The 26,804-nt window shown below is 46.2% G+C and overlaps 2 protein-coding genes across 3 annotated transcripts in view; one reads left to right on the forward strand and one right to left on the reverse strand.

Moving 5' to 3' along the window:
• The first annotated feature begins 1,700 nt into the window (after positions 1-1,700).
• Positions 1,701-13,608, forward strand: MTFR1L (mitochondrial fission regulator 1 like). Of its 2 annotated transcripts, none has more exons than XM_036870142.1 (7): positions 1,701-1,786; positions 4,620-4,761; positions 5,185-5,289; positions 8,430-8,539; positions 8,761-8,972; positions 10,191-10,512; positions 12,588-13,608. In XM_036870142.1, exons 2-7 carry the CDS (start codon positions 4,738-4,740, stop codon positions 12,691-12,693), a joined length of 879 nt encoding a protein of 292 aa, XP_036726037.1. In that variant the 5' UTR covers positions 1,701-1,786; positions 4,620-4,737; the 3' UTR covers positions 12,694-13,608. The 2 variants fall into 2 exon arrangements, with proteins under 2 accessions (XP_036726037.1, XP_036726042.1); XM_036870147.1 differs by lacking the exon at positions 1,701-1,786 and adding an exon at positions 1,806-2,047.
• The window catches only part of LOC118904237 (aurora kinase A and ninein interacting protein), a 32,041-nt gene continuing 17,991 nt past the window's right edge, over positions 12,755-26,804 (reverse strand). The window contains 4 exon segments of the mRNA XM_036870154.1: positions 12,755-12,810; positions 12,813-12,824; positions 14,800-15,624; positions 17,669-17,810. Of these exon segments, the coding sequence (XP_036726049.1) occupies positions 12,755-12,810; positions 12,813-12,824; positions 14,800-15,624; positions 17,669-17,810 (1,035 nt within the window).

The raw sequence follows: 26,804 nt of genomic DNA on the forward strand, positions 1-26,804 counted from the left end.
GCTGGAATGCCTTTGGGGACTATCTTATTTGTCACCAGAAGGCTTGAGTGACTTGCTTAAAATAAATTTGTGATAGACCTAGAGGAAGAACTTACTATTTTTAGAATCTGGTGCTCTGTGTTGAGAAAGATTCTGAAGTTAAACCCATCATCTTAGAAGCAGAGCCTGAGACAGGCATTAGGTAAATTTTTTTGAGGGTGTGGACTTCAGGAAAAACCTGTAAAAGAAGGATTGAAGCAGAAGGGGGAAAGGAAGAACCTTGAGCAGGGATAGAGTCTCAAAGCCAAGCCTTGGCCAGATCGCAGGAGCAGGGCTCTAGAGCACAAACCACACTGCCAAGTTGAACTGGCCTCTTGTACCCTGTATCAGTCAGTCAGTGGTTTAGGGGGTAGAGTAACTTACCAGGTTAGGCCTTCCATTCTGAGAATGGGGCAGCTGTGAGTAGGCAACACAGCTGCTGGGGGATGGATTCACGGGTTGGGTAAAAGGGATCTTTGGGGAGAACCAAGGAAAGGCAACTAGAGTGGATTTGCAAGATCTGCCGTTGCCCAGGATGGGAAAGCAATGATTAAAGCAACGATTTGTCATCCTGGAAAGAGGGCTGGACCTGAAAGTCAAATTTCATCATTTGAAATATGGTGGGGATCAGGGTGGACACTGACTAGGACCAGTTACATAGTTAGCAGGATCCAGTGCAAAATGAAAATGCAGGGCCCTGTTGAAGAAAACTATTTTGTTAATTTCAAGAGGTCAACAACAGGGCATTAAAGCAAGAACGAGTCAGTCTGAGCATGATGCCTGTGTGAATGCACAGGTTCTCCCTGCCATGAAGCCCATCTGTCCGTGGCAGCTAGGGCTTGCAAGCTTTGAGCCCAAAAAACTGCAGCCTGGGAGCCAGGCACATCCATGTGCTGAAGTCAGAGGAGGGCATGTGACCCAGGCCTGGATGCCGTGGAGACAGGACCCTGGAGGTTTGAGCACGAAGAGGGAGTGGGTGAGTGAGACTGGAAGGAAATGTGGGTCTCTTTCGCAATGCCTCTGGTGTCTTTCCCCATCAATCTACCCATCTGATCAACCAACTCACTGAATGTACCGTGTGTGTGTGTGTGTGTGTGTGTGTGTGTGTGTGAGAGAGAGAGAGAGATACATAAAGGCTAAAATAAAAGAAAGCTACAAAGCACTGGAGGGCAGGAGTCAGAGGAGAAAGAGGCCCATTCTTGCTGCAGAGAAGACTGTAGAGGGTCTTGGCTGGGAAGCATGAACTGTGAAGGCACCAGGGCGAGATGAGGCAGCCAAGCACTAAGTCTGGGGCCTTGAACGCCAGAGGGAGGATTCTGAAGTTTGCAGTAGGGGTGGGGACAGCAGTCACCGATCAATTTGGGGGCCGAATAGCAACAAAGACCCCTTCCAGAAGTCGTTTCGAGACTAAGCGCGGAGAGCGGCAAGGAGGCCGACAGCAGCGGCGGATGAGACCGGGCAAGCCTCAGGGATCTCCTAGCGCAATCAGCTTTTCCCCAGGGCTTTGACAGGCAGGGGCGTGGCCTCTGGTGGGTGTGCCTCCTCCCTCGGGAACTGCAAGTGCGCCGCCCCTCCCCCGCAGAGCCCTCGCTCGCCCCGCCCCCAGCAGGGCCCGCCTTCCGAGGGCGCGCGCCGCCGCGGCTCTGTGCGCAGCTGCTAGGGATCGCTTCCGGGGGGCGGGTCAGCGGAAGTGAGGGCGGTTGAGGCTGGGCGGCCCGCTGTGGTAGGAGGGGCCGTGAGGTGAGCGAGTCCGGAGCTGCAGTGTGAGGTGAGACTAGGTCCGAGTGCCGTCCCGGAGCGGGAGCGTGGCCTTCCGGCCCGGCAGTCGTGCGGCCTAGTGCCGGGCGCTGTGCGGTGCCCGCGGCTGCTGTGCCCGCGCCGGTTTTTGCGGGAGCCCGTGTCGTCCGCCTCACTATGTCGGGGGAAACTGAGTCCCCAGGGGCAGTTGCTCGCCCGAGTCACCCAGCTGCACCAGAGGCTTCTCGTTTCGGCCGCCTCCTCGCTCCTTCCGGGACCCGGCCCCGGGCCTGTGGGTCCAAGGGCCGCCCGAGCCGCGGCGAAAACTTGGCCGACCTTGGCCCTGTCGGGTCGGGCTGTTGCGGGGGAGGGGAGGCGTGTCCCGGGCAAGGTCCCCGCGGCGGCTCCCCCGGCGCAGAACTGCGCTGAGCGCGGCGACCTCGGCGGGAACCGGGGTGATGCGAGCAGGCCCCGCTCGGGAGGCGCTGCGTCTCCGGCGGGGGACCGCGTGTACACACTGGGGCAGCAGCCTCGGAAGGGGCAGTGCGCGCGCAGAGGTGGTGGGAACCAGCCCCCAGCTCGCTGGCCGCGTCTTCTAGCCAGACGATTGTGGAGGGTTCAAGGCTAAGTCGGCGTTCTCGTTGGTCCGTGTCTTAATTGAACAAATGCTCGAGTGCCTGCTGTGTACTGAGCGAGCGCTGGGCTGTGCCTGGGAAGTCCCCGTCCTTCGGACAAACTGCACAGCACACCGTTACCTAGTTACTGCTGCTGGAAGGAAACGCGGGGTGCGGGTCGGGGAAGGGGAGGCGATGCTTGAGTTGAGCTCCAGGAATGATTAAGGATGAGCTTGGAGAAGGGGGTGCTGGTGTTTCGAGCAGAGGCAATAGTGTGGACAAGGCCATCGAGGGGCTGAAAGGCCAGCGTGGCTGGAGGGCAAGGGGAAAGCAGGTGTGGCCGTGAAGTGTGCAGGGACCAGAGTGGACAGGCCTTGTAGGCTGCGGGGAGTTGGGTACACAGGGCAGAGAAAGATGAGGTTGGGCCTGATTGGGGCCGGCCTGCTGGCCATGCTGAGGAGTGTAGATGTTATCCTCTTGGCTCTAGCAAGCATAGGGGATTTGAAGCATGGCAGGGATATGATTAGCACTGTGTTCTAGAAAGATGCCCCTGGCTGTCGTGTGAGGGTGAGGCCCAACTGAGTTTGGAGGTAAGTTTGGAGAGGAAGTGGCTGCAGTGACTAAAGTGAGAAACACAGGGAAGCAGTGTCATGTGGAGCTTGTGGCAGCCACTGAAATTCAGCAAAGAGCCTGGCACACAAAAGGACTTTGATAAAAAGCTTGAACCTTGCTGAGAAGATGGAGCCCGTGCAGGAGGCAGCAGGGTCTGGACCAGACTTTCTACTGCCGTGACCACTGAGTGACCTTAAACCAGTCCCTTCCTCTCTCTAGCTTCTTTTCCTCATGCATCGTAAAGTGAGTGATACCTCCTCTCCTAGCGGTGGAAGAGAGACCCTCCAAGGGAGGTTTCCAGAAAGAGCTGCTCCGGTCAGCGCAGCCCAGCCCCTCTTCAGAGGCTGCCCTTGGCTCCCCAGTGACTTCTTACCCAGGGCATTCCCAGCCCTCGTGACTTGAACCCCACCCTCATCTACCTTTGCGGCCTTACCATACTCTGCTCTTTACATATCTCTTCACACTCCTTTCCTAGACCTCTGGTGGTGGTGCTGTTTTCCTTCCCTTCTTACCCCCTCTGAACTCGCCTTGGGGCCAGGGACTGAACTCACCTGGCCACCTGCCTGGTGTGCCTTTCTTAAGCAGTGATATTCAGCCTCGGCTAGAATTATGTATTCAGGTCCTATCTCTCGTCTAGATTATGAGTCCCTTGAGAGCCTGGCTGTGTCTTACTCCTTCCATAGCCCCTCCAGTGCCCAGCACAGGGCCTGGCACAGAGCGAGTGTTGTTAGTGTTTGATGAACAAGGGACTGAATGAGCTCATTGACTGCAGCTGCTCACCATGCAAGGGCAGCTGTGAGGAATCCAGTCAGCAGCAACTCCACCCATCTGTGTCTTGCTTTAACAGTTCATTAAGTACTTTAAAATCCCGTTTCACTGATTGACTCTTAAGGTAACTTAGAGTGGCAGCTCTTCCTGTCATCTTTTTACAGATGGAGAAACCAACATTCAGAAAGGTTAAGTGACTTGCCTATGGCTACTAAGCCAGTAGATGGCTGAGCCAGGATTAACACTTTTGGCTCTTTTCCCTTGTAGCCCAGTAGACTGAGTTTGGCTACCGGTGGCTGGCTGTTCTTTCTGCTGTTGTCTGTTTTACCTCTTCCCCTTATGGGGGCCCAGCAGCGCTAGGCTGGGTGGCACATGCTGGCCTTTTTACATCTTATCCCCAGGAATGAATGTTGGGCTTGGATGGTACCTACACTGTGGCTTTCCCATGAGCTTTTTTAACTACCAAAGGGTTCTATTTACATCTTAAGAAGTTTGCTTGTTGTTTTATCTTATCAACTTTAAAAAAAAATTTTTTTTTATTGAAGTATAGTTGATTTGCAATGTCATGTTTCTGGTGTACAGCACGGTGATTCAGTTATACATATATATTCTTTAGAAGTTTTGCCTCAGGAAACCTAAGTGCTCAGGAAGCCTCCCAGGGTTGGCCAAGCTCATATAGCGAATCTGAAATAGAACCTTTAAGGGTCTGGATTTGTTGAAGCCGTTGTTGGGTGAGGGCAGCCTCTTTGGCTGGTTTTCTCCCCCTGTGAAATGTCAGAGAAGCCTCAGCGTTAGTCATGGCTCTGCAGGGCCTGGTTTTGTGGGGCTTGTGTGGTGGCCACTGAGTCTCCTGTGGGGGCTCTTTCACAGGAAGAGGAGTCTGGTTCCTTAAGATGGCCTGATATGAAGGCGTCACGCCTCCTGCGTCCCCAAGCCTCCAGAGCTGCCCTGTGGCTGCCTTGTCCTTCAAGTCCAGGAGCCAGTCGAAATGTCGGGAATGGAAGCCAGTGTGGTAAGGGGCATTCCCAGGGCAAGGGTGTGGTGGGGAAGGTTAAGCACCGGACCTGCTGCAGTTCTGAGATTCTCAAGTTAATTCTTCCCCCACCCAGGCCTGGAATTGAAGGGTCCTCCCTTCCATCCCCTCCCCCAAGGCAGAACCAACTATGATCTTGGGGCAGTTAAGGAGTCAATGTGTTTCCATCATTCTGTGCAGAGGGAAGGGAGGGCAGCCTGGCTGATCCCTACACCCGGCTAATTCCTCACCCTTTCACTGGACCCTCCCAGCATTGACTGTGCCTCGACAGCAGCAGGTGTCCCCTTAGGTGGCTGGCCCAGGTGAAGGCTGGCCCCTGCTAAAGGGGACAGGGGGAGAGGATGGGGACAGTAGTTGGATGTTCTCTGAGGTTGTGGCCGTCCCTGTCTCTTTCTGCTCTAGACCATCCCGATCTGGCAAAACAAGCCGCATGGGGCTGCTCGAAGTGTAGTAAGAAGAATCGGGACCAACCTGCCCCTGAAGCCATGTCCCCGGGCATCCTTTGAGGTAAGTGAGCTGGAAGGGCAGGCAGAGTAGAGGCTCAGAGTGTATGGGAGGCTGGTGCTGCTTCTGTGCCCCAGACTCCTTGGCGTTGCCAAGGCAGGTTGCTTTCCTGGTCACTTCTAGCTACCTATTTTCAGTGTTTCCCTGAGGCCATTACACCCCATCCTCTTCCTTCTGGCCAAGTCTAGCCATTCCTTTACTGGGCTATTTCAGTCTCACCTCTGTGCCTAGGGGGCCTTTAGTACCCACTTTGCAGCACAGATTCTTGTCTGGCCCAAGTGAGTAAGACCCCCTTGTGCAGTGGAAAGCTCAGTAACGTTTATTAGTCCCAGCTGCCTCCCTCTGAGAGCTAATGGTTAAGCATCAGCTCCAGGCTAGATGGTTAAGGTGTGTGCATTTGGGGAGCTGGGACACAAAAGAGATACTTCAGCTTTCTGCCTACACAAAGGAGACAGAAATACATGCCTGAAAAGATGTGGGCCCAGGGCGAAACAAAAATGAAGGAGCCGAGTTTGTATGTCACATGGCTGAGCTGCAAAGTCTGTGTAGGAGCTTGATCTGGAGTCTGAATTGGTGTCAGGGTTGGTATTAGTCAGGAATGGGTTGCGAGGGTGTTGTCCCTTGACCCAGATTGCCAATTATTGTGTAGGGCAGGAAGTGGCCCTAGCTGCCTCAAGCATCAGGAGCAAAGGGAAGGACAGCTAGGGAGTGTGAGTCTGTCGGGGTTGCCCCCACACTCGGCTGTAGCCCCTCCAGTCCTTTGCCTGCATGCTGCTGGGCAGAGATGATCAAGGGCACGGGCTCCCACGGAGCAGTAGTATTAGTAATACTAGCTAACATTTACTGGGCCCATACAATGTGCCAGGCTCTGTGCTAAGTACTTTATATATGTTAACTCATTTAATTGCCGATAGCAGAGGAGCACTCTGGCTAATCAAGGAAAGCAAATGGAGGCTTCCCCTAAATGGCCCATCTTAGCATTAGCTCCTGGGTCAGTGGAAGTCTTCCTCTGTAACCCTGGAGTATCACTTCACTCCTGTGAGCCCAGGTTTCCTATCAACTCCTGATCTACCTACCAAACAGTCTGTAACAGAAACCTCTGAACTTAACTCATGTATAGGTGGATTTTTGAGAAATTATCTCTAGATTTGTTGTAAATTGATTACTTTAAATATTTGAAGGGAATCTTGCTGATTTATTATTCTTTAATTTACCCATATAAAAATATTCAATTATGAAAAGTAAAAAAGGAGAAAGGGAAACAAATTACCTATAATCACACAGTCATGACACAATAACTGTTAATGTTTTAGTGTAGTTCTTTTCCATCTTTTTCTAAACGCATGGTTCTTTCTTTGTTGTAATCAGTAAGTACATAATTGAACCTTCCTAATTTTTCATTTAACATGGTGTCACTCAGTCTCTCTGTTCCCTAGTTGTTCATTTGGGTGAAGGAGCTATTTTAAGGAGTTACATTATGATTCCTTTTGTATAATTATTTTTTTATTTAAATCTAAATAGTCAGATTATCAAGTTTGCTTCTAACAGTGTTTGTTGCTGTAACATGTTACACCAGTAGCTAACACCAGTTAGCTACAAAGGTGTTGTAAAGAGCTTGCCAGCAGAAATTTCCTGTTGCTATAACAGATTGTCCATGTCCTTGCACCTGTATTCTCACAACCAGAAGGCAAGACACTGTTAGGCAGTGGTCATCTCTGTTAAAAAGTAACTTTGGCCAGTACCACTGAAGACCCCTTTGCTTTAGCCAGGGGTCAGCAGAGGGCCAGAGAGTAAATATTAGTTTGGCCAAAAAGTTCGTTGGGTTAGTGAATACGTTCAATAACGTTCTTGGTGAAAATGAAAAATGTGATTTATTTTTACTTAAAACCGAACTAGGGCTTCCCTGGTGGTGCAGCGGTTAAGAATCTGCCTGCTAGGGGCTTCCCTGGTGGCGCAGTGGTTGAGCATCTGCCTGCCAATGCAGGGGACACGGGTTCGAGCCCTGGTCTGGGAAGATCCCACATGCCGCGGAGCGACTGGGCCCGTGAGCCACAACTACTGAGCCTGCGCGTCTGGAGCCTGTGTTCCGCAACGGGAGAGGCCGCGACAGTGAGAGGCCCGTGCACCGCGATGAAGAGTGGCCCCCGCTTGCCACAACTAGAGAAAGCCCTCGCATAGAAACGAAGACCCAATACAGCCAAAAATAAATAAAATTAAATTAAAAAAAAAAAAAAAAAAAAAGAATCTGCCTGCTAATGCAGGGGACACGGGTTCGATCCCTGGCCCTGGAAGATCCCACATGCGCGGAGCAACTAAGCCCATGCGCCACAACTACTGAGCCTGCACTCTAGAGCCTGTGAGCCACAGCTGCTGAGCCCACGTGCCACAACTACTGAAGCCTACGTGCCTAGAGCCTGTACTCTGCAACAAGAGAAGCCACGACAATGAGAAACCCGCGCACCACAATGAAGAGTAGCCCCCACTCACCACAACTAGAGAAAGCCCACGCAAAGCAACAAAGACCCAACACAGCCAAAAACTAAATAAAATTAAAAAAAAAAAAAAAAAACGAACTAACTTTTTGGCCAACCCAGTATTTTAGGCTCTGAGCCATACTGCTCTCCATTACAACTACTTACTTCTGCAGTTATAGCTTAAAAGCCATCACAGATAATACTTAAACAAATGGGTATGACCATTTTTCCAGTAAAACATTGTATATAAAAACAGGTCCCATCCCTGCTCTCGGCCACCATGTTTTGCTTGGAGGATGCAACAGGCTCATGACTGGTCTCTGCACCTTCCCATCCAGTAGCCAGAGTAATCTTTTAAAACCTCAAATCTGATCCTTACTTAAAATCTTCCAGTGGCTCATTATTGATCTTAGAATCAAAGCTCCTAATTCACTTTCCAGTCTCTCCCAACTCCCCACCCCACCCCACCCCACCAATCCTGTTCCAGCCATGCTGAATTACTTGTAATTTCACAGACTCTTGCTTCTGGCCTCTTATTCAAGGTATTTCCAACTGGGACATCTACGAAGACTTCCCTACACATTAGGTGTTCCTCCTTTGTATTTTGCCCAGTCTCCAGTTGTTTCATCATGAAGGCAGTAAATGTTGATCAATTTTGCTTCCCTACAGACCCTGCCCAACATCTCTGACCTCTGTCTGAGGGATGTGCCCCCAGTCCCTACTCTGGCTGACATCGCCTGGATTGCTGCAGATGAAGAGGAGACTTACGCCCGGGTCAGGTAGCGGAGGCAATAGCCTGCCGGCTGGGGAATGAAGAGCTTCCCAGATGAGGTGGTAGGCAGCAGGAAGAGTGAGAGGTGGAGGGCAACAGGAATGAGAGCTGTGGGCTCAGAGTGGGAGCAGAACCTGGCTGTATTACTCTTGTAGGAGTGGATGAAGGAATTGTGGAAGCAGTGCAGTGGCCCGCTCTCTCTGACACACTTGTCTTTCCCTGGTCCAGGAGCGATACACGCCCCCTGAGGCACACCTGGAAGCCCAGCCCTCTGATCGTCATTCAGCGCAATGCTTCAGTGCCCAACCTCCGTGGGTCGGAGGAGAGGCTCCTGGCCTTGAAGAAGCCAGCCCTGCCGGCCCTCAGCCGCACCACAGAGCTGCAGGAGGAGCTGAGCCACCTGCGCAGCCAGATTGCTAAAATAGTGGCAGCTGATGCAGGTAAGAGCCCCTGAGCTAGGACCAGGACATAGCAGGCTGTTCCTTTTTGCTTAGCTTTTGGACAGGATAGGGACAAGGATGGTCCTTGGTTCGGGGGTACTCGGGCCTAGGGCTCTGAGGTTGCCATGAGGCCTGGCTAGCCTGTTATAATCTTTGGATGGTTTCCGTCAGCCATTTTGGGGCTGACTGGTTGGGTTAGGAACAAAATCTTCACTTAACCTGGGGCCCCAGGCAGATTCCCCACCTTGGCCACAAAAACCAACACTCTCTTCCAAGTGTCTTTAAGATCATGTCTTCCATGAGCGCTCATGGCTTTCCTTTTCAATATGAAAAATAAGCATTCCCTACCACTAAGAGACATCCCTCTTTGTAAGCACCTATCTCCCCTTTCCTTGCCCTTTCCAGCAGAGACCCTCCACCCATTCCTCCACCTTTCTGTCTGCAGTTAAGGCAGAACCACTGGAAATGAATGGGATGACCAGATGCAGGAAATACTAACAGGTGGATCTCTCCCAAGGTGCTCAGTGTTTAACCCTCATATACCTCCCATTCTCACTGTTTTGCTCCTCACTGACTCAAAGTCATAGCTCCCAAACCTTGTCAGTTGGTAGAACACATAAAAATCATGGTGTTCTCTTTGAAATCTTCATGTATTTAATTCCCTCATATGGCAGTTTTATAGAGGAAATGGACCTGAATTTTCCATTTATATTTGTTGGCTACTTTTTTTGTCCCTAGGATGTTCCCTAGAGACTTAGAAATTGAGGAAATTCTATCCATTAAAATCTGGGCACTAGGAGGACCATCACCATTCTGGTTTTTTGCTTCAGAACAATTCTTTCAGTCATAGATAGCTGGATTCAAAGGAGCATAGTCAGAAGCACTGGCCTAGTTAGAGAAAAGGGCAAATTCAGGCCTTGGTTCTGCACTGTTGCTTCAGTCTAAAGAGTGCTGTCACTCCACAGCCCACTGCAGAATGGGAGCTTTTAGGAGGCAAGGCCCTTATGGGGTGGCTTTTTTTCTGCCCTCCTGGAACACTGGAAGAGCCCAGTGCTGCTACATCTTCTTGAGATCCTGAGAGGGGAAGGTAGTGGAGGAACCCAGGATGTCATGGTGTCAGCCTAGGAAATGAATGTTTGGTAGGCAGTGCTTGCAGGGAGATGTAACTGCTGTATTTTAGCCCCAATGTCCATCCATGCCTATTGTTTTCTCTTTCAGCTTCGGCTTCATTAACGCCAGATTTCTTATCTCCAGGAAGTTCAAATGTCTCTTCTCCCTTACCTTGTTTTGGATCCTCATTCCACTCTACAACTTCCTTTGTCATTAGTGACATCACCGAGGAGACCGAGGTAGAGGTCCCTGAGCTTCCATCAGTCCCCCTGCTTTGTTCTGCCAGCCCTGAATGTTGCAAACCAGAACACAAGGCTACCTGCAGCTCGTCTGAAGAAGATGACTGCGTCTCTCTGTCCAAGGCCAGCAGCTTTGCAGATATGATGGGTATCCTAAAGGACTTTCACCGGGTGAAGCAGAGCCAAGATCTGTAAGTATATTATAAGGAGCTGTGATGATCTGTTTATTGTTTAAGTTGCCTGTGGCCAATTATCCAATAGAAAGTACTTACATAGTAAGTCCTCAATAGTAGTCATGTGTTATTTCATTCACAAAGCTTGCTGCCTGCTTGCTAGTGCCTGGGGCCCCAGTTTGAGGAAAGAGCAACACTTTACATTTGGTTGGGGTGATCTAACCCAACCAAATGTTGTTAGACTAATAGGGATTTTACAAGAAGGCTCATCTAATCCAGCTTCTGTCCCCCAGAGGGGCTTCACCACTTCAGTTTTCATACTGCTAGTGACAAGTGTCCCCATGCCCCACCCTTCAAAACATAATTGCGTAATAGTTATTTTAGTATCTCAAAAAAGTAGACTTATTTGGTGAAAGGAACATTTCCTTTAAACACAGTGGTCCATTATTCAAACCAGCCCTGCAAATTCAGAGATTTATGAACAAGGCTTTTGAGACTCCTAGGTAGTTCCTAAACCTGGCTGCCTATCAGAAGTGCTCAGATTTGTTAAAAAAAAAATACACCTTAAACTTACCAAAGCAGAACCTCCAAGGAGTAGAGCTCTAGGTGTTTCTGATGTCAGTGTAAGGGGATGTGGGAAATACCTACCATGAGAAACTCATCTAGCAGAGAAGCCCTAGAGCTCCAGCCTGAGGGAGTCACCACCTTGCAGTGTTTCCCTACTGCACAGGACATACCAGAAGAGCTTATTCAAATGCAGGTTCCTGGGCATCGAAATATTTGACATCCAGACCTCAAAATCCAGAGGCCAGATGTGCAGCTGTATTTGTTAATGCAGTTAAAAAGCTGTTTTGGGGGGTGGGGAGGTGAGGGCTGTCTCCTGAGCTGATGAAGTTCCTCTTAAAGGAATAGTGACTCACCTCGCACAAGGATCCCTTTGTGTTTTCTGGCCCCATTTTCGTCGGAAAACTAGACAAGGGTCCTGGTAGTCGATTCTGTAGGAAAGTTACTTTTACCTTCCTTCTCTGGCCATACGGACCCGCAGTTCTTTGTTCTCCTGCATTCCCAAATTCAGCTGCTGCTGCTGCTTTGGGGCCACACTGAGCCTTTTTCTTCTGCTCAATGTTTTATAGATTGGACTCTCCAACTTTCTTATACCTGCCTCTTGTACCATGTTAGATCTGTGACCCCCTACTGCCAAGCCCTTCCTCTCACTTGTGTCCTGGGCCCTTTCCTCCTTTGTTGATAGAAGGTGCTGGGGGTTGATGACTAAGGAGCTGGGTTGATGACTAAGAACGGGAAAGTAGCCCCATCATCAGGGTTCAGACATGTGACAGACTGAAGGCAGTTCCTCTTGCTTTTGTTTTCAAGGTTTAATAATCAATCTTGGCCTTTATATCTAGCATAATGACCAATAAAATGCTTTCGTGAGGATGTATGTATGTAAGAGTTCACTAGAATTTCAAGCAACTATTTTCCAGGAAATTACCTGATGTTATCAGGTAATTTGAACCTACCCTAATCTGAAACTGGTTTTGTTCCCACGGGTCCCTTATGATGTGAACATTTTACTATAAATTCTGGATTGCTTATAAAAAAACCTCTCAGTTTCCCTGGCAGGGAGACGAGGTAATAGTAAATCCTCAGCACACCTTTTCCCCAGAACGAATAAATGTCAGAAAAGCCTAGAGTCATCAGTCACTTCCCCTGCTGACCTGGGGAAATGCTACTAAGAAAAGATAGGGCCAGAAGGTGGGAACAGAAGCTTAGCCACCACAGGCCAATACCAACAGGTTGGCCCACATTTTGTAGCCATTTCAGGAAATAGTAAAACCATGTCTAGTTAAGAGATGAGATCTGTAACCAGCAAGCTTGGTTTTGAACTGTGGATTCACCACTTACTGAGTGACTAATGACTTTGGGTAAATTCATAACCTCATTGTGCTTCAGTTCCCTCATCTGTAAAAGGATTGTAGTAGCTCCTACCTCATAAGAGTGTTGTGAGGATTAAATGAGATTGTATTCCAACATACAAAACACTGCCCAGGGCAGAGTAAGCACTCAATAAATATAAGCTATTATTGTGTCTCTAGGAACCGGAGTTTATTGAAGGAGGAAGACCCAGCCGTCCTTATCTCTGAGGTCCTAAGGAGGAAGTTTGCACTGAAGGAAGAAGATATCAGTAGAAAAGGAAACTGATAGCACTCAGCTCTGCAAACTCAGTCTCATGCTCCTGGAATTCCTTCAACAGCTGCCTTCCTCACTGCAGATGTTTCTGCCTCTCAATTAGAAATCTTCTGCAACAGTCTTGCCGAAAGCTAGAGCTTGGACTAAGAGAAGAGCTGCATTATATGTTTTCCGTACTTCAAACCTTAGCAGAAGCTGCCTGTTTTGAGCTGAGACACGTTACAGGTAATTGTGTAGGTTGGAATGTCCCAGTTTAAAGGGTGAGATAGAAGTTTCTGGTTTTTCCTTGCCCCTGTGTGAAAATAGGTCCTAAATGAATGACTGACTTCACTGCACTAGACCCCATAACTGGTCTCACTGAACACTTTGTGCCCAGCTGTCACTTACTCTCAGCCAGTTCCTTGCAGCAGAGCAGGGCTGAGGGGAGGGGGCTATGTTTATGTACATGTTCACAGGGCAGGGAAAATCTTATGCTGCTCCATCATGAACTGACACCAGTGCCCAGCAATCACTCTCTCCCCCTTCCCTGTCCAACACCTACATGTAGAGGTCGAGCCACTGGACCAGCTGACACTTGGGCTGCTGGGAGGCCTGGGCTGTTTTTTCTTAAATATATTTTGTAATACTGTACAACCAAATCTACCCTCCAAGGCCCTGGGCCCTCATTGGTTCCACTAATTGAAAGCTCTTTCTCTTCCATGGACTTTAGTTTAAGCCCAGTAGGAAAGAGAAATGGAGATGGGAAAGAGAGTACCATCCCTCTTCCAGGCCCTTGACTGCTCCTTTGCATTGGGCCAAGGTTTGTACCTACCACACCATGCATGACTCAGATGCCCTCAGGTCCCTTTTCTCTACGGTATGTATCCTGTGTGTGTTTGGGTTGAAGCACTACCTGACATTAAAGGAAGGATTTGGAGAGATATTGCATTTGCTGTGTCCATCTCTGAGTTGTGATCACCCAGTATCTCCCACAGGTATAGAATTTCTATTAATTTTAAGGTATATGAACTTCTGTAAACAGGTTCCTGGCTTCCCCTTGCCTTTAGAAGAGAAAGCTTCCCTAGGGAGCTTCTTGTCTCTTTGTTTACAGAGAGATTTTGCCCTAACCTTTCAAAGCCGGTCCCGTCTTATAACTTGCAAGCTTGCCCCCGAGAGGCTTATTTTTTAAGCCTCTTAGGTACCACACCTGCAACATGGGAAACTGCCACCTAGTGGATGTCTTGAGTAGAACACAAGTCAAATTAGACTCGTGTTCAGATCAGACCCATGGCAATGACAGCAGAGTTGCGTTTTCAAAAATAAAATTGGTAATGTTTTAATTACCAGCAGAGCCAGCTTTGTACACAGTCATTTATTTGGATTCATAGTTTTACAAAGGGAGTTCTCTCCTACCTTGTAGTAGAAGAATGATATAGTCCCATTTAGATTGTTATATAGGTCAGCCTTTTTTAGGGAGATGTTTAAACATATAGTATATAACTTTAAAATGCTGTAAAAAGTTACCACAAAAATAAAATAACAAAACTACCTAATCATTCTACCTCTCTCTCTATCCTCCCTGCCCCTGTACACCTGGGTCTGGGAGATTTGCCTTATCATCACTCAAAAAAGTGTCAAGAATAATGGTCACAGCTTAGGTTGCATGGGTAAGATTACAGCCAGAGATTAAAAGACCACACATCCGTAAGAAGCAGTATCCCAGTCAGGCATCTGAAAGGGCAAAGAGGTGGCTCTGTGCAGGCTGAGTAGCAGGCTCTTCAGTGGAGAGATGAGCACCTGCCCTGCCTCTTCAGTGTTCACCATAGACTCATGCAGGGAATATGCCAGCCACCTCCTCCTCAGGGAGGGGCATGATGCCAATCAGTCATACTGTCTCAACAAGCGGCACCACCTGCTTTATTTACACAAAGAAAATGCTCAATAATAACAGCATCATCCCATGCCTCCCTCCCACCGAAGATCATTCTCCTGAATGACCTTTCTAAAACAAAGACCTTACATTCCCCTACTCCAATATACTCACCCCCTGGAGATACTTTCTTATATGTCATTTCAAGGTCCATTTAGAACCAAACCCTCGCAAAGACATTTAGACTTGGTGCCTGATAACTTGATTACCTTCAGAGTCCTGGGTAAAGAGCAAATCAGGCTGCAGATTTAACTGAGTGGTCCTATCCTGGCACTGAGCCCAAGGGCTGTTAGGAAGCTGTCCTAAGCCCTGATTCCGGTCATTGGTTACATCTCGGAAAGGAGCTCTAGAGTTGTGGGCAATGACCCTCTGGCCCTGAGAATCCTCGGTGAAAAGCTGACTCCAGGAGTCCTTGTCATTCTTTTCGCTGTCCCAGGAAAACACAGGAATAGGACAAGGGCTTTGTTTCACTGCTTCTTTGTTTGCTCCACTCCAGGAATCCTCGTATGTTTGAAGCAGGATGGGGGCCTGCCTGTTTCTTTTGGCAGACACCTTTTCCAAGTTAGTCTTATCCAAGAGCGGATGGCCCTTGTGCCCAGGTGTTTTACTGTGTCTCTCCACATTCTGATGATAGTTCTTTTTCTTAGATCCATGAGGCCATCCCCTTTTCCAGGAAGAATCCTCTTCCTCCTTTTGGTCCAGTAAGCAAGAACTCTCCAGATCTTGGGTGAAGGAACAGGCCAGTGAGGCTTTACTCTCTCCAGCACAGACAAAGGTATCAGGCTGGAACAAAGACAGCACAGTCACGCATGGGCTTCCTGTTCCATGGTGATAAGAAGCCTGGAAGGACTGAGGAGAAAGTCTAGCTTCCTGGATGTCTGCAGGGGTTGAAGTGGCTAAAGGGGGTGCCATGCAATCATCCCCCAAGCCCTGGATCAGATGGTCTAGCTGGGTTGCATCTTCCTTAGACTCTTTGTTGGTCTGACGTTCTATATGAGATGAAACACTCCTCTGGTCACCACCATTTGTCTTTCCTAGTAAAACAAGACAAACAAATATTATTCTGCAGGAAAACTCCACCTGAGTAGGATTTAGGTGGCTTTTTCTGAAATCAGTATCAGCTACCATAACTACTAGTGCAGGGGTCTTAGGACTCTTCACAGATCTTTGTAGCTGATCTTCCTACTTTCAGTCTCTTTTCTTTCCTGAATGATCTAAAACACAGCTCTTATATTCCCCTACTCAAATATATGGATGCTTCCCATGACCTACCTAATAAAGTCAAACATGTTACACAGTCAGACCACAGCCTACTTTTCCAGTTGATTGGGGTTTGTTTAACATAGGCCACATCAGTTTTGCTTTTGTTTTTTATTTAACGTAGTTTCTGCTAAATAGTGATCCTGGCCAAATATCACCCCTGGATATTATCCTTTGAGAAGCATGTTCAATATACACCATTTTTGTAAAGTCTCAAAGATCACATTGACCAGCCAACTCTGAGAAACCTTCTGGTGACAGTGAGAAAGAATGTGGGTCTCCTGCTCCCCAAACATTTCATGGGAAAGGGAGTAAAGACACAATTAGATGCTAAGTCCATCAGTAGAAAGGACAATTAAAAAAACTATTAGGGGCTTCCCTGGTGGCACAGTGGTTGGGAGTCTGCCTGCCAATGCAGGGGACACGGGTTCGAGCCCTGGTCTGGGAAGATCCCACATGCCGTGGAGCAACTAGGCCCGTGAGCCACAATTACTGAGCCTGCGTGTCTGGAGCCTGTGCTCCGCAACGGGAGAGGCCGCGATAGTGAGAGGCCTGCACATCACGATGAAGAGTGGCCCCCACTTGCCGCAACTGGAGAGGGCCCTCGCGCAGAAATGAGGACCCAACACAGCCATAGATAGATAGATAAATAAATAAATAAACCCAAAAGTTAAATAAATAAATAAATAAATTTAAAAAAACACCAAAAGATAGGATGGTTCTTATTGGTGAGATTATTCAATAATACAATTGAGATTCCAAATACACACTAGAAATGAGGATGAAAATTAGATTCTCAGGTAGTGTAATGAACAACAACAACAAAAAAGCATATCAATACCCTCCAAAAAAAAAAAAAAAACTATTAGTGTCCAGCCTGTCCACTTTATCAGGTGTGGAATGGATCCTGTCTGCCTTAAAGATAGATGACATGGAATTCCTACTCCCCCCCCCACCAAATTATGCCAAGATCTAATTACAAACAAGGCTGAATGACTGATTTCTTCTTTCCTTCTCCAAGAAATATACCACAGAAATTGTTTTGTAAAAGCGTTCTCAACTGGCCTAAGACTTCAATACAGACTATGTAGAATATACCAGAATTTTGAAATGGAAAGTGGTTTTGAGAAAAATCTGCCCTTGTTACTTAAAGCAAAAGTAAGTTTTTGTTTGTGGTAGGGAGAAGGCATTTTGAAGGTTTATGCAAAGCAGTCCTGGGAACAGCACCAAGAGTTAGAGCTCTCTTCCCTGCACCCTTCAACTGGCAAGAACCCTGCTCTGTAAGCCCCAGCCTGGTCTGAGGCAGCTGGTCCCCTGAAGAGGAACATGCAAACAAAGAATTGCCAAAGGATGATGAAACACAAGCCAACTTTATGCCAAGCTTTCTAAGAAAAAAAGCGCTTTTGAACTTTGATTAATTTGAGAAGCTTCATATAGACATACCAATTATCAATTAATCTTATACAGACTGCTAATTGTGGCCAGTCCAAGACATATATCTTACTAATGGCACATCAGCTCCCCTCTGCACCCCCAACTCCCAAGTATACCTTTCCTCACTGCTCTGTCAGGGAATACCAATACTTTTCTGGTTCTGTTTAGACTGAGATAAACAGAACCAGAAAACTACGTTTGTAAAAGTATGTATATATTGCTTTCCAAAAGACGATGCTTTTCTTGTGTTTTAAAACATCTTCTAATAGGTCAGCTAAGTTTAACACAATGCACTAATGGCACCACTTCTCATAAATATCCCAGCATGGAAAAATGAATGCACTCCCTTTTGGTCCCTGGTTGCTTCCAGTCTGGTCACCATACCTGGCTGCAGGGTGAAGAAGGAAGCAATGCTGGTCTGCCGAGTGCCTGCAGGTGGACGACTTCTTTGAGTAAAAGAAATGTTAGCCTTTCTCTCTCCAGGAAAGAGTGTTAGCATTTTGGTACTTGACTTGATTAAATGTGTCTGAGAAGGGGGAGAAAAAGAATAAGAGAAACCTATTAATATCAAAACAGCTGCCAGACAGGATTCAGTAAACACCAGTAACCCTCTTGGAAACACACTAGACCTCTTGGACTCGACTAATATCCTCTACTCTAGTCTTTGCTGTACATCGCCTTCCACCATTTTCTGCCAATTGATGGTGTTTGTTTTTCCTCAAGAATCACATATTCCACCCATAGCCCATTCTTTCTGCTTCCCCATGGAAATCAGGCAGGCTGACTAAACAGGAAGGGATTCCACAGGTGATATTCTCTCCTTTATATTTAAAGATAATTAATGAAACTAGGGACCTCTCTGGTAGTCCAGTAGTTAAGACTCTGTGCTCCCAATGCAGGGAGCCGGGGTTCGATCCCTGGTCAGGGAACTAGATCCTGCATGCCGCAACTAAAAAAAAGATCCTGCGTGCCACAACTGAAGATTATGCACATGGCAACGAAGATCCCGCGTGCAGCTAAGACCCGGTGCAGCCAAATACATAAATAAGTAAATAAATATTTTTTTAAATAATAAAGATAATTAATGATTCTACATCAGTAGCAGTTGATACATTTTTAATAGTTTTCAAATAGTCACACAGTGGTTAACAGCATGGCTCCCGAGTCACACAGCTTCTGTTCAAACCAATACCAATTCTGCCACTGCCAATTACTAGCTGCATGACCCTCTAGAAGTTGTCTGATCTCTGTCTCATTCTCATGTGTGAAATGGGGACAATAATAGTACCAAGCCCATAGGGCAGTTACGAGGATTTGGTGAGTTAATTCACATAAAAGGCTTACAAAGTTTTGGCACATTATACAGCATTTAATAATAGTTGGCTATTATTAAGAGGAGGAGCAATGAAACAGCAACAGTCTTATTACATTTTCATCTCCCCGCCCTTTATACTTTGAGTATGAACTGGAAGATGGGCCAGAGAGGTTTGGGATGTGTCAACTTTTATACCTCATCCTTATTTAATGTAATTTGATTTTGTTTCCATTTGCTTGTTATGGAATGCTTGAGAAGTAGGGAGAATAGGATTATATTCAATTCAATTTGGCTGTGAAAGCCACAGAAGAAATGAGATTTGCCAATATCCATTACCAAGTTGGAAGTAGGCCTGAAACTTGAACCCAAATTATTAATTCTAGCCCAAAGTTGACTTCATTTCATTTTTACATTTGGAAACTAAAATGTACTTTAAGTGGTTAAAAGACGGAAGAAATCCTGGATGTAAAATTGATACTTTGACTTGTACTGGTATGGAACATTCTCTTCCACCATACCAAACTAGAAAACTGGATAAGATACATGAAACAACTGATTTTAGACAATGGATAACAGGCAGTGCAGAACTGTGATCCCCAAGAGCAGGAAAACAAATGAAGTGAACCCTGGGACACCCTAGCTTTCTGCTTGAAAGCACTTGTCAGAATGCAATGTATAGAGAGAGTACTCAGGCAAAGCATTGCAGTCTTGATAAATTGAGTAGACTGAGATTGGAATTTGGGGAAGATGAGGTGGCTGGGATTTGCAGTGCAGAGAAATATATCCAGAAATCTACATAGGGATCCCTTCAGTCCATTACTGAGTACTAACCTACACGTGTGTTAGGCGAAACCCCGTGAGGCCAGACAAAGAAATGCCAGGAACCGCAAGATGAACAATTCCCAGAGCTCACACAGGGCTGGGAGAGTTCCCACTAGCCAAAGTGGAAAGACCTTTTTAATACCAGTGGCATTCAGCAGAATTAGCAGAAGGATCACCCCTTAGCAGTAGAGCTAAACTAGCTGCAGAGCAAAAACTTCCAAACCTGTCCTAACAAAGCTTAAAAGCAAGCTTGATTAGCAAGTAACTACCTGCCAAAACAAATTTCAGTATTCTTTAAAGACAGTAAAATCCAGATACCCAGCAATGTAGCACACAACCAAAAATTGCTAGATATGTGAAACAGCAGGAAAACAATCCATAATGGGGGGTGGGGGGTGGCGTGGGGGATCGGTTAAATGGAAATGAGTCAAATACCAGCGATGACAGAATTAGCAGACAAACTTTACAATAAATATGCTCAAGGATTTAAAGGAAAACATGAAAATACTGAGAAAAAGAACATACAAAAAATTCATTAGATGGGCTTAACAACAGATTAGAGACTACAGGAAAAAAATAACAGTGGACCTGAAGTCAGAGCAATACAAACTATCCAAAATGAAGCAGAGAGAGAAACAAACTGAAAATAAACAAATTCTTAATGGTCTGTGGGGTATCAAGCACACATATAATGAGAATTCCAAAAAACAAGGTGAAAGTGGGCAGAAAATATACTTAAAGAAATAATGGCCCAAATTTTTCCAAATTTGATGAAAACTACAAACAACTGTGATTGTCTTTTTCAAAGACAATCAAAGACCAATTCAAAGGCAATTCAAAGACCAATACAAGATCTCCCATTTCACATGCTTTTCTTATAATTTGACCTTGCTACTCTTCCCATCAAGTGGTGAGAGTCATATTCCCTTACCTTGAACTGGTGAAGAACTTTGTGACTGCCTGACCAATAAAGTATGATAGAAGCAACACTACACGATTTTCAAGACTGGGTCATAAAAATGCCATGCACTTCTCTGCCTTGCTTTCTTGAGATGCTCACTCTTGGAACCAGGCCCCCATGCTATGAGGAAACCCAAGCAGGCACACAGCTCTCTAAATTGTATGGGAGACACATCCTAGATATTTGAAATAATGTGAGTTAGTATGCCAACAAGTATCTGAGCACCTACAGGCTAGGTACTAGGAAACAGTGATGAACAAAACACTAATAACCAGTCTCTTGACTGGTCAGGCCCCCATTTACTACCTGTTTCAATCAGTCCCATACCCAACATCTAGATAAATCTTAAAGCACAACTGTGATCATACCATCTTGTTCTGGCAAGAACCTATAGCATAAAATGTAGACTCTTAGACTGCATACACTGATAACAATTTCAGCTTTCTTCTTCTCCATTACCAAAAACCCTTTATGCACACTCTAACATAATACTCAACTAGGTACCAGTCCCTATTATGGACTTCACCATCCTCACTTCTGTGGCTCACATAGAAGGGCCTTTTTCACACCCAACTCTGAAATGTTACCTATTCTTCAACTTAAGAGCCAAGCATTCCTGATTCTCACAGCTAGATGTGACCTCTTCCTCTTCTGAACTGGACATTTATCACTTGGTATTTCAAGACTTACACTACAAAATCCTGGGATCAACATTTGATTCACATACTTTTTTCCTATCCTCCACACAACCAGCTTAATACACATACTAGGTACTCAATTCAACAAATATTTTAGGAAGAAAGTGGATATATAGGAAGGATACATTCCAGTTTCTGTTTATTATATACCTACTCATTACATTTTCAACATCAACAAAGCTGTCAGAAAAAAACTAAAGCATTTCTAATACTGTGATCAAGGTTAAGATGAGCTCCTGTCACTGTAGTTGATGTCACACATATAGACCAAAAAACAATGCAGAAGGCTGCAAGTAAGAAAAGAGTTTTTTGGGGGGGGATCTTAAGAATTGCAATTTGGGAGACATAGATTCTGGTAAAACCTAAAGAGTGTTCCAGAGAAGAGAAAGAGGGGCTTATAAAGACAAAAAGCCATGAGGTTGTTCAAAGTTGCCTGGCAAGAATTGTGGTTGACTCTGACGTGAGTCAGGAAGTATTTGTCCTTAAGGAATCACAAATTATTTTAGGGTAAGGGTCTGCTAAGTATCTTGAGTTTCTGGCAGATGTTCTGGATGTCTTCATTAGGACAATAAGTGGTCAAAGGGTCAAATTCCATCCAGGCTGAGATGTGCATAAGTCACACTTCCTTAATGGCCTCCCAGCTCCATTTTAGACAGCTCTCTTAGCAATACCAACTCCATTTTTATTTTCCTTTCACACACATAAGGTCTAGGACACAGCAGGGTACACCCACTGAAAACTGTGAAGATTTTCCTCCCAAAGTAATCTAACAATAGAAAATTATTGCAAGAATCTTCTCTAGAATGACCTGGCACTGGTTTTTCATCTAAACCTAATGAAAATTCAGCAATGATAAGAGAAAAGCAATTTCGTCTAAGTATCACAACTCCTAAACTAGAGACCTGATATGTCTACACCCATGAGCAACACTAAGTCTCATACAAAGGTGCTTCTTGCTAATGAGATTTTTCTCACTTAAAGGATGTCATGCGGGCTTCCCTGGTGGCGCAGTGGTTGAGAATCTGCCTGCCAATGCAGGGGACACGGGTTCAAGCCCTGGTCTGGGAAGATCCCACATGCCGCAGAGCAACTAGACCCGTGAGCCACAATTACTGAGCCTGCGCGTCTGGAGCCTGTGCTCCGCAACAAGAGAGGCCCAATAATGAGAGGCCCGCGCACCGCGATGAAGAGTGGCCCCCACTTGCCGCAACTAGAGAAAGCCCTCGCACAGAAACGAAGGCCCAACACAGCCATAAATAAATAAGTAAATAAATAAATAAATAAATAAACTCAAAGTTTAAAAAAAAAAAAAAGGTACTACTCCTACTTAAAAAAAAAAAAAAAAAAAAGGATGTCATGCATGTCAGAGTTCATTGTAGTACAATGTTTAGTACACTTATCATCAGTTTTGCCCTAATAAAGACTATTTATTGAAGATCTGTTTAAACATCCTGCTTTAACTACTTCCAAAATAGGAATGGCCACATGTGACTCTCTCAATAGTAGAGATGACAGTCCCATGAAAGAAAGAAGAGCACTGTGGCTCACTTAAATGGGAAAGTAGGTGCCTCAACTGAAACACAAAGGAGGGGGAATCCCCACTCTGGGACAACTCCGCGAATCCACCTAGATGTCAACTTTGTGAATAGAAGCATTGTGTGTGTGTGTGTGTGTGTGTGTGTGTGTAACACAGATGATATAGATATAGATACAGATATAGATAGATATAGATATACTGAAGGAGGGCAGAATTTGTCACCCTAAAATATGCCTCCTTGGCATAAGGATTATTTTAGGCTGATTATTTTTAAGAAAAAGCAGACATAGGAAAAGCTCTGAGTATAAGTTACCCTTTTGTAAGAGACATTTATATTAATAAGGGAAATCTCCATTTGTAAGGCTGTCTTCCTCTCTGTACCAGGAAGAGGATGACTCTAAATCTCTTGAAATTCTCATCAATGGAGAAGGCAACAACTTACATCTGCCTAACAACCTTACCCTTGTTTACTGTGCTTTTCCTGGTAACCTCTCATAACTGACTCTCCACCCCCAACATCTTCTTTGTCTTTAGCTGAAAATGGTATTTAAGGTGATAGCTTTAGCCATTTCTGAGAGTTACGGTTTTCCTGCGTCTCTCTCATCTATGCAGGAGATATACGTTATTAAACTTTTGTTTGATTTTTCTTTTGTTAATCTGTCTTATATCAATTTGATTATTAGACAAGCCAAAGAACCCAGAAGGGAACAAGGGAAATTTTTTCCGCCTCTACAATACACATACACACACACACACACACACAAATCAACCTATACTGCTTCTCCCAATTTCCAATCACTATTTCAAGTTATATTTTTAACTTTTTTCTCTATAATCATCCTCTACTTACTCAGGTACCAATTTCTGGCTCCTAAATGTATACAGAACTGAAGGGAAGATGCAAAGGTCCTTTAAAGGTGAGAGACACTGAGGGCTGCAGATAACTGGACCAAAGTCACAGCTTAAAAAACATATTTAAGGGCTTCCCTGGTGGCGCAGTGTTTAAGAATCCGCCTGCCAACGCAGGGGACGCGGGTTCGAGCCCTGGTCTGGGAAGATCCCACATGCCGCGGAGCAACTAAGCCCGTGCATCACAACTACTGAAGCCCACGCGCCTAGAGCCCGTGCTCCGCAACAAGGGAAGCCAATGCAATTAGAAGCCCGCGCACTGCAATGAAGAGTAGCCCCCACTCGCCACAACTAGAGAAAGCCCGCATGCAGCAACAAAGACCCAACGCAGCCAAAGATAAATAAAAATAAAATAAATAAATTTAATTTTTTAAAAAAACATATTTAAGTAACACCCCTCTCCCCTCACCAAAGCCCACATTTAGGTCCTTCTTGAGCATAGCTATATTTTAGATATATACTTAAGAAACCAAGGGTAGTCATCAGTTAGCTCTCTTAAACTATAACTTGCTTAATAAATAATATCATGTAACCTGCCTTTACTGACCAAGCTTGCTTTAACTTTTCTTGCAAACTGCATACCCTCCAAGCTTCAAGTAGCTTAGACAACATATCACAAGACTCCTTTAACCACTCCCTATAGATAACACCTCTGAATTATGGGTCACTATACTAATGGTTGCTTAAGTTGTACTTCAGGAGCATGGAGCTAGTCTTGCTCAATTCAAACCAGTTGAGACCACCAAACATTCAACTAGGCCTGCTCGAGTGTCAGATAGATGACTTTTTGATGTCAGAGGGCCAAAAATTCCACCCTCAGATCATGCTAACACTGCTATTTTCTGAATATGCATCCCATGATAGAAGCATGTAACTCAGATATGCCTGCACAGAACACCCATTACTCCACCTTTTTCTTGCCTCCAATCATCTTTCCCTGAGACAGGAGGGAATGGGGCAGGGCACAACCTTTAAAAGAATGGCATAGATGTTGAGGATATGTCAAAAACTGGTTAGAACCTACTAGGCCCAGGATGGCAGAAGATTTGACTTCCAGTAGACCTTGAGCCTCATTATATGCTCACTGTAATACATGAGCATGCTAAGTGACACACCCACAGGCGCCATGACAGTTCTGAGGCTGACCATAATAGGCCGGAAGTGGGGGGTGGCCCAATTCCTGGAAATCCCTGCCCCTGCCCCAAAATAGTTGGAATAATCCTCCCACTTATTAGCCTATGAAATTACCCAGCCCATAAAAACTAACCAGCCCCACACCTTGGGGCCGCTTCTTGCCTTCTGAGAATGACCGCATTCTGCCTATGCAATGTGTATCTCTCTAAATAAAATGCTTTCACATTACTATGGGTCGCTCTTGAATTCTTTCCTTCGCGAAGCCAAGGACCCTCACTTGGTGGCCTATCCCAGGAACTCATCCAAGACGTGGGACATGACCACCCTCTCACACCCCATTCTCCTGCAACATCCCCAACACCTCAGACTACCCTGCCTCTTTATCTCATAAATATCCCAAGCCCCTCGCCTTCAGGGAGGCAGATATGAGATTTGCTCTCTCATCTCCTTGCTTGGCTACCTTGTAAATAAACCCTTTCTCTATTGCAAACCTCAGCATTTCAGCATTCGGCTTGCTGCACATCAGGCAAACAAACCTGGTTCAATAACACTCACTTTTAGAGATTAATAATCCAAAAAAACAAAACAAAACAAAAAACTTCAACTTCTACTATTCTGGATTGGGCCCATGTTATTTCTTACCTTAACTTCTGCAATATATTCCTCCAGCCTACCTTTCACTGTACCACTTACTTTCCTATAACCACTGTTGGGTTTATCTTCTTAGAGACACCTCCCATTATGTCAAACACCTTCCATGAATTTCCAACAACATGGCAAGAGTTTACCCTCCTAATCTCACCTTCAACTCCTCTATGTATACCCTACACTTTAGCCAAACTGAATTACTCCCATGTAGGAAAGTATCTTACCCAAAGAGAGGTCTGGCCTTTGCCCTCAGCTAATAGGAAGCAATCTCTAATGTCCTGACAGGAGTGTCTTTGTTTACCCTGAGGCCTTGGGCCACATCAGATAGTCTGTACTAACAATGTGATCTATGGCAAGAGCTCTGGGCCAAACAGTGTCAGCTTGACCTGAACAGAAAATAGAAACCAAGGTCAGCTGCACAAGTATCAACCATATCTACAAGACTAAGCCCCAGTAAAAGCTCCAAGGCTCAGTGAGCTTCCATGACTGGCTATACTCTGTGTGTACTGTCACTGGTAGAGGACACTGGGAGTAATGAGTGCTGTCCAATATGCCACTGGAAGGACACTGGAAATGTCATGCTTGCAATTCTCCTAGACTCTGGCCTATGTGCTTGAAATTCACCTAGAATCTGCCCCTTTAATCTTTAATCTGTATCTCTTTGCTGTAATAAACTGTAACCAGACTCCACTCTCAAAGGGTGCACACACTGGGACTCAGGGCAGAAGCAGTAATTTGAAAGAAGCCTAGGTCAGACGTACCTGCTGATCTTGGAAAGTCTCCCGGAGAGGCAGGAGGCAACTAGAGATCACCCTGGGGACACAGACACTGGGGCTGGCAAGCCTATTTTGGAATCCCCCCTCTAGCTTATTATTAGCTTCAGCACCCAGCCCCACCCCTGCCCACCAGCCTATAGGCACCAGTACTGGGATGCCTCAGGCCAAGTAACTAACTGGGTGGGGACACAGCCCCACCCACCAACAGACAGGCTGCCTTAAGACCCCCTGCTAAGCCTACAATCACCCCTGAACACGGCCCTCCCCACCAAAGGGGACAGAACCCAGCCCCAAACACCAGTACACAGGCACTTGACCCAGGACCCCTAGGGTTCTGCAGCCAGAGAAGCTGGGACCCAACTCCACCCATCAGTGGGCAGACACCAGCCCCAAAACCCACTGGGCTCCAGCCCCCTCACCAGCAAACCTGTTCTAGCCTCCAGACCAGCCTTACCCACCAGCAGGAGGACATGAGCCCCAAGACAACCACAGCACTGCTGCTTGCTATGACAGGACCCAACCCACCCACCAGCAGGCCAGCATCAGGCCTGGGACCCTGGGCCCTGCAGCCAGATATCAGGACCTTGTTCTGTCTGCCAGTGGGCGGACACAAGCCCCAGGATCTGGCTTCACCAACAGGGCACTGTAATAGGGAAGAACAAATCTGACTCCATATTAGATCTGTTTCTTTTACTTTAACCTTTGTATTCTACGCTTTTG

Source organism: Balaenoptera musculus, chromosome 1 (assembly GCF_009873245.2).
Source record: "Balaenoptera musculus isolate JJ_BM4_2016_0621 chromosome 1, mBalMus1.pri.v3, whole genome shotgun sequence".
NCBI lineage: Eukaryota > Metazoa > Chordata > Mammalia > Artiodactyla > Balaenopteridae > Balaenoptera > Balaenoptera musculus.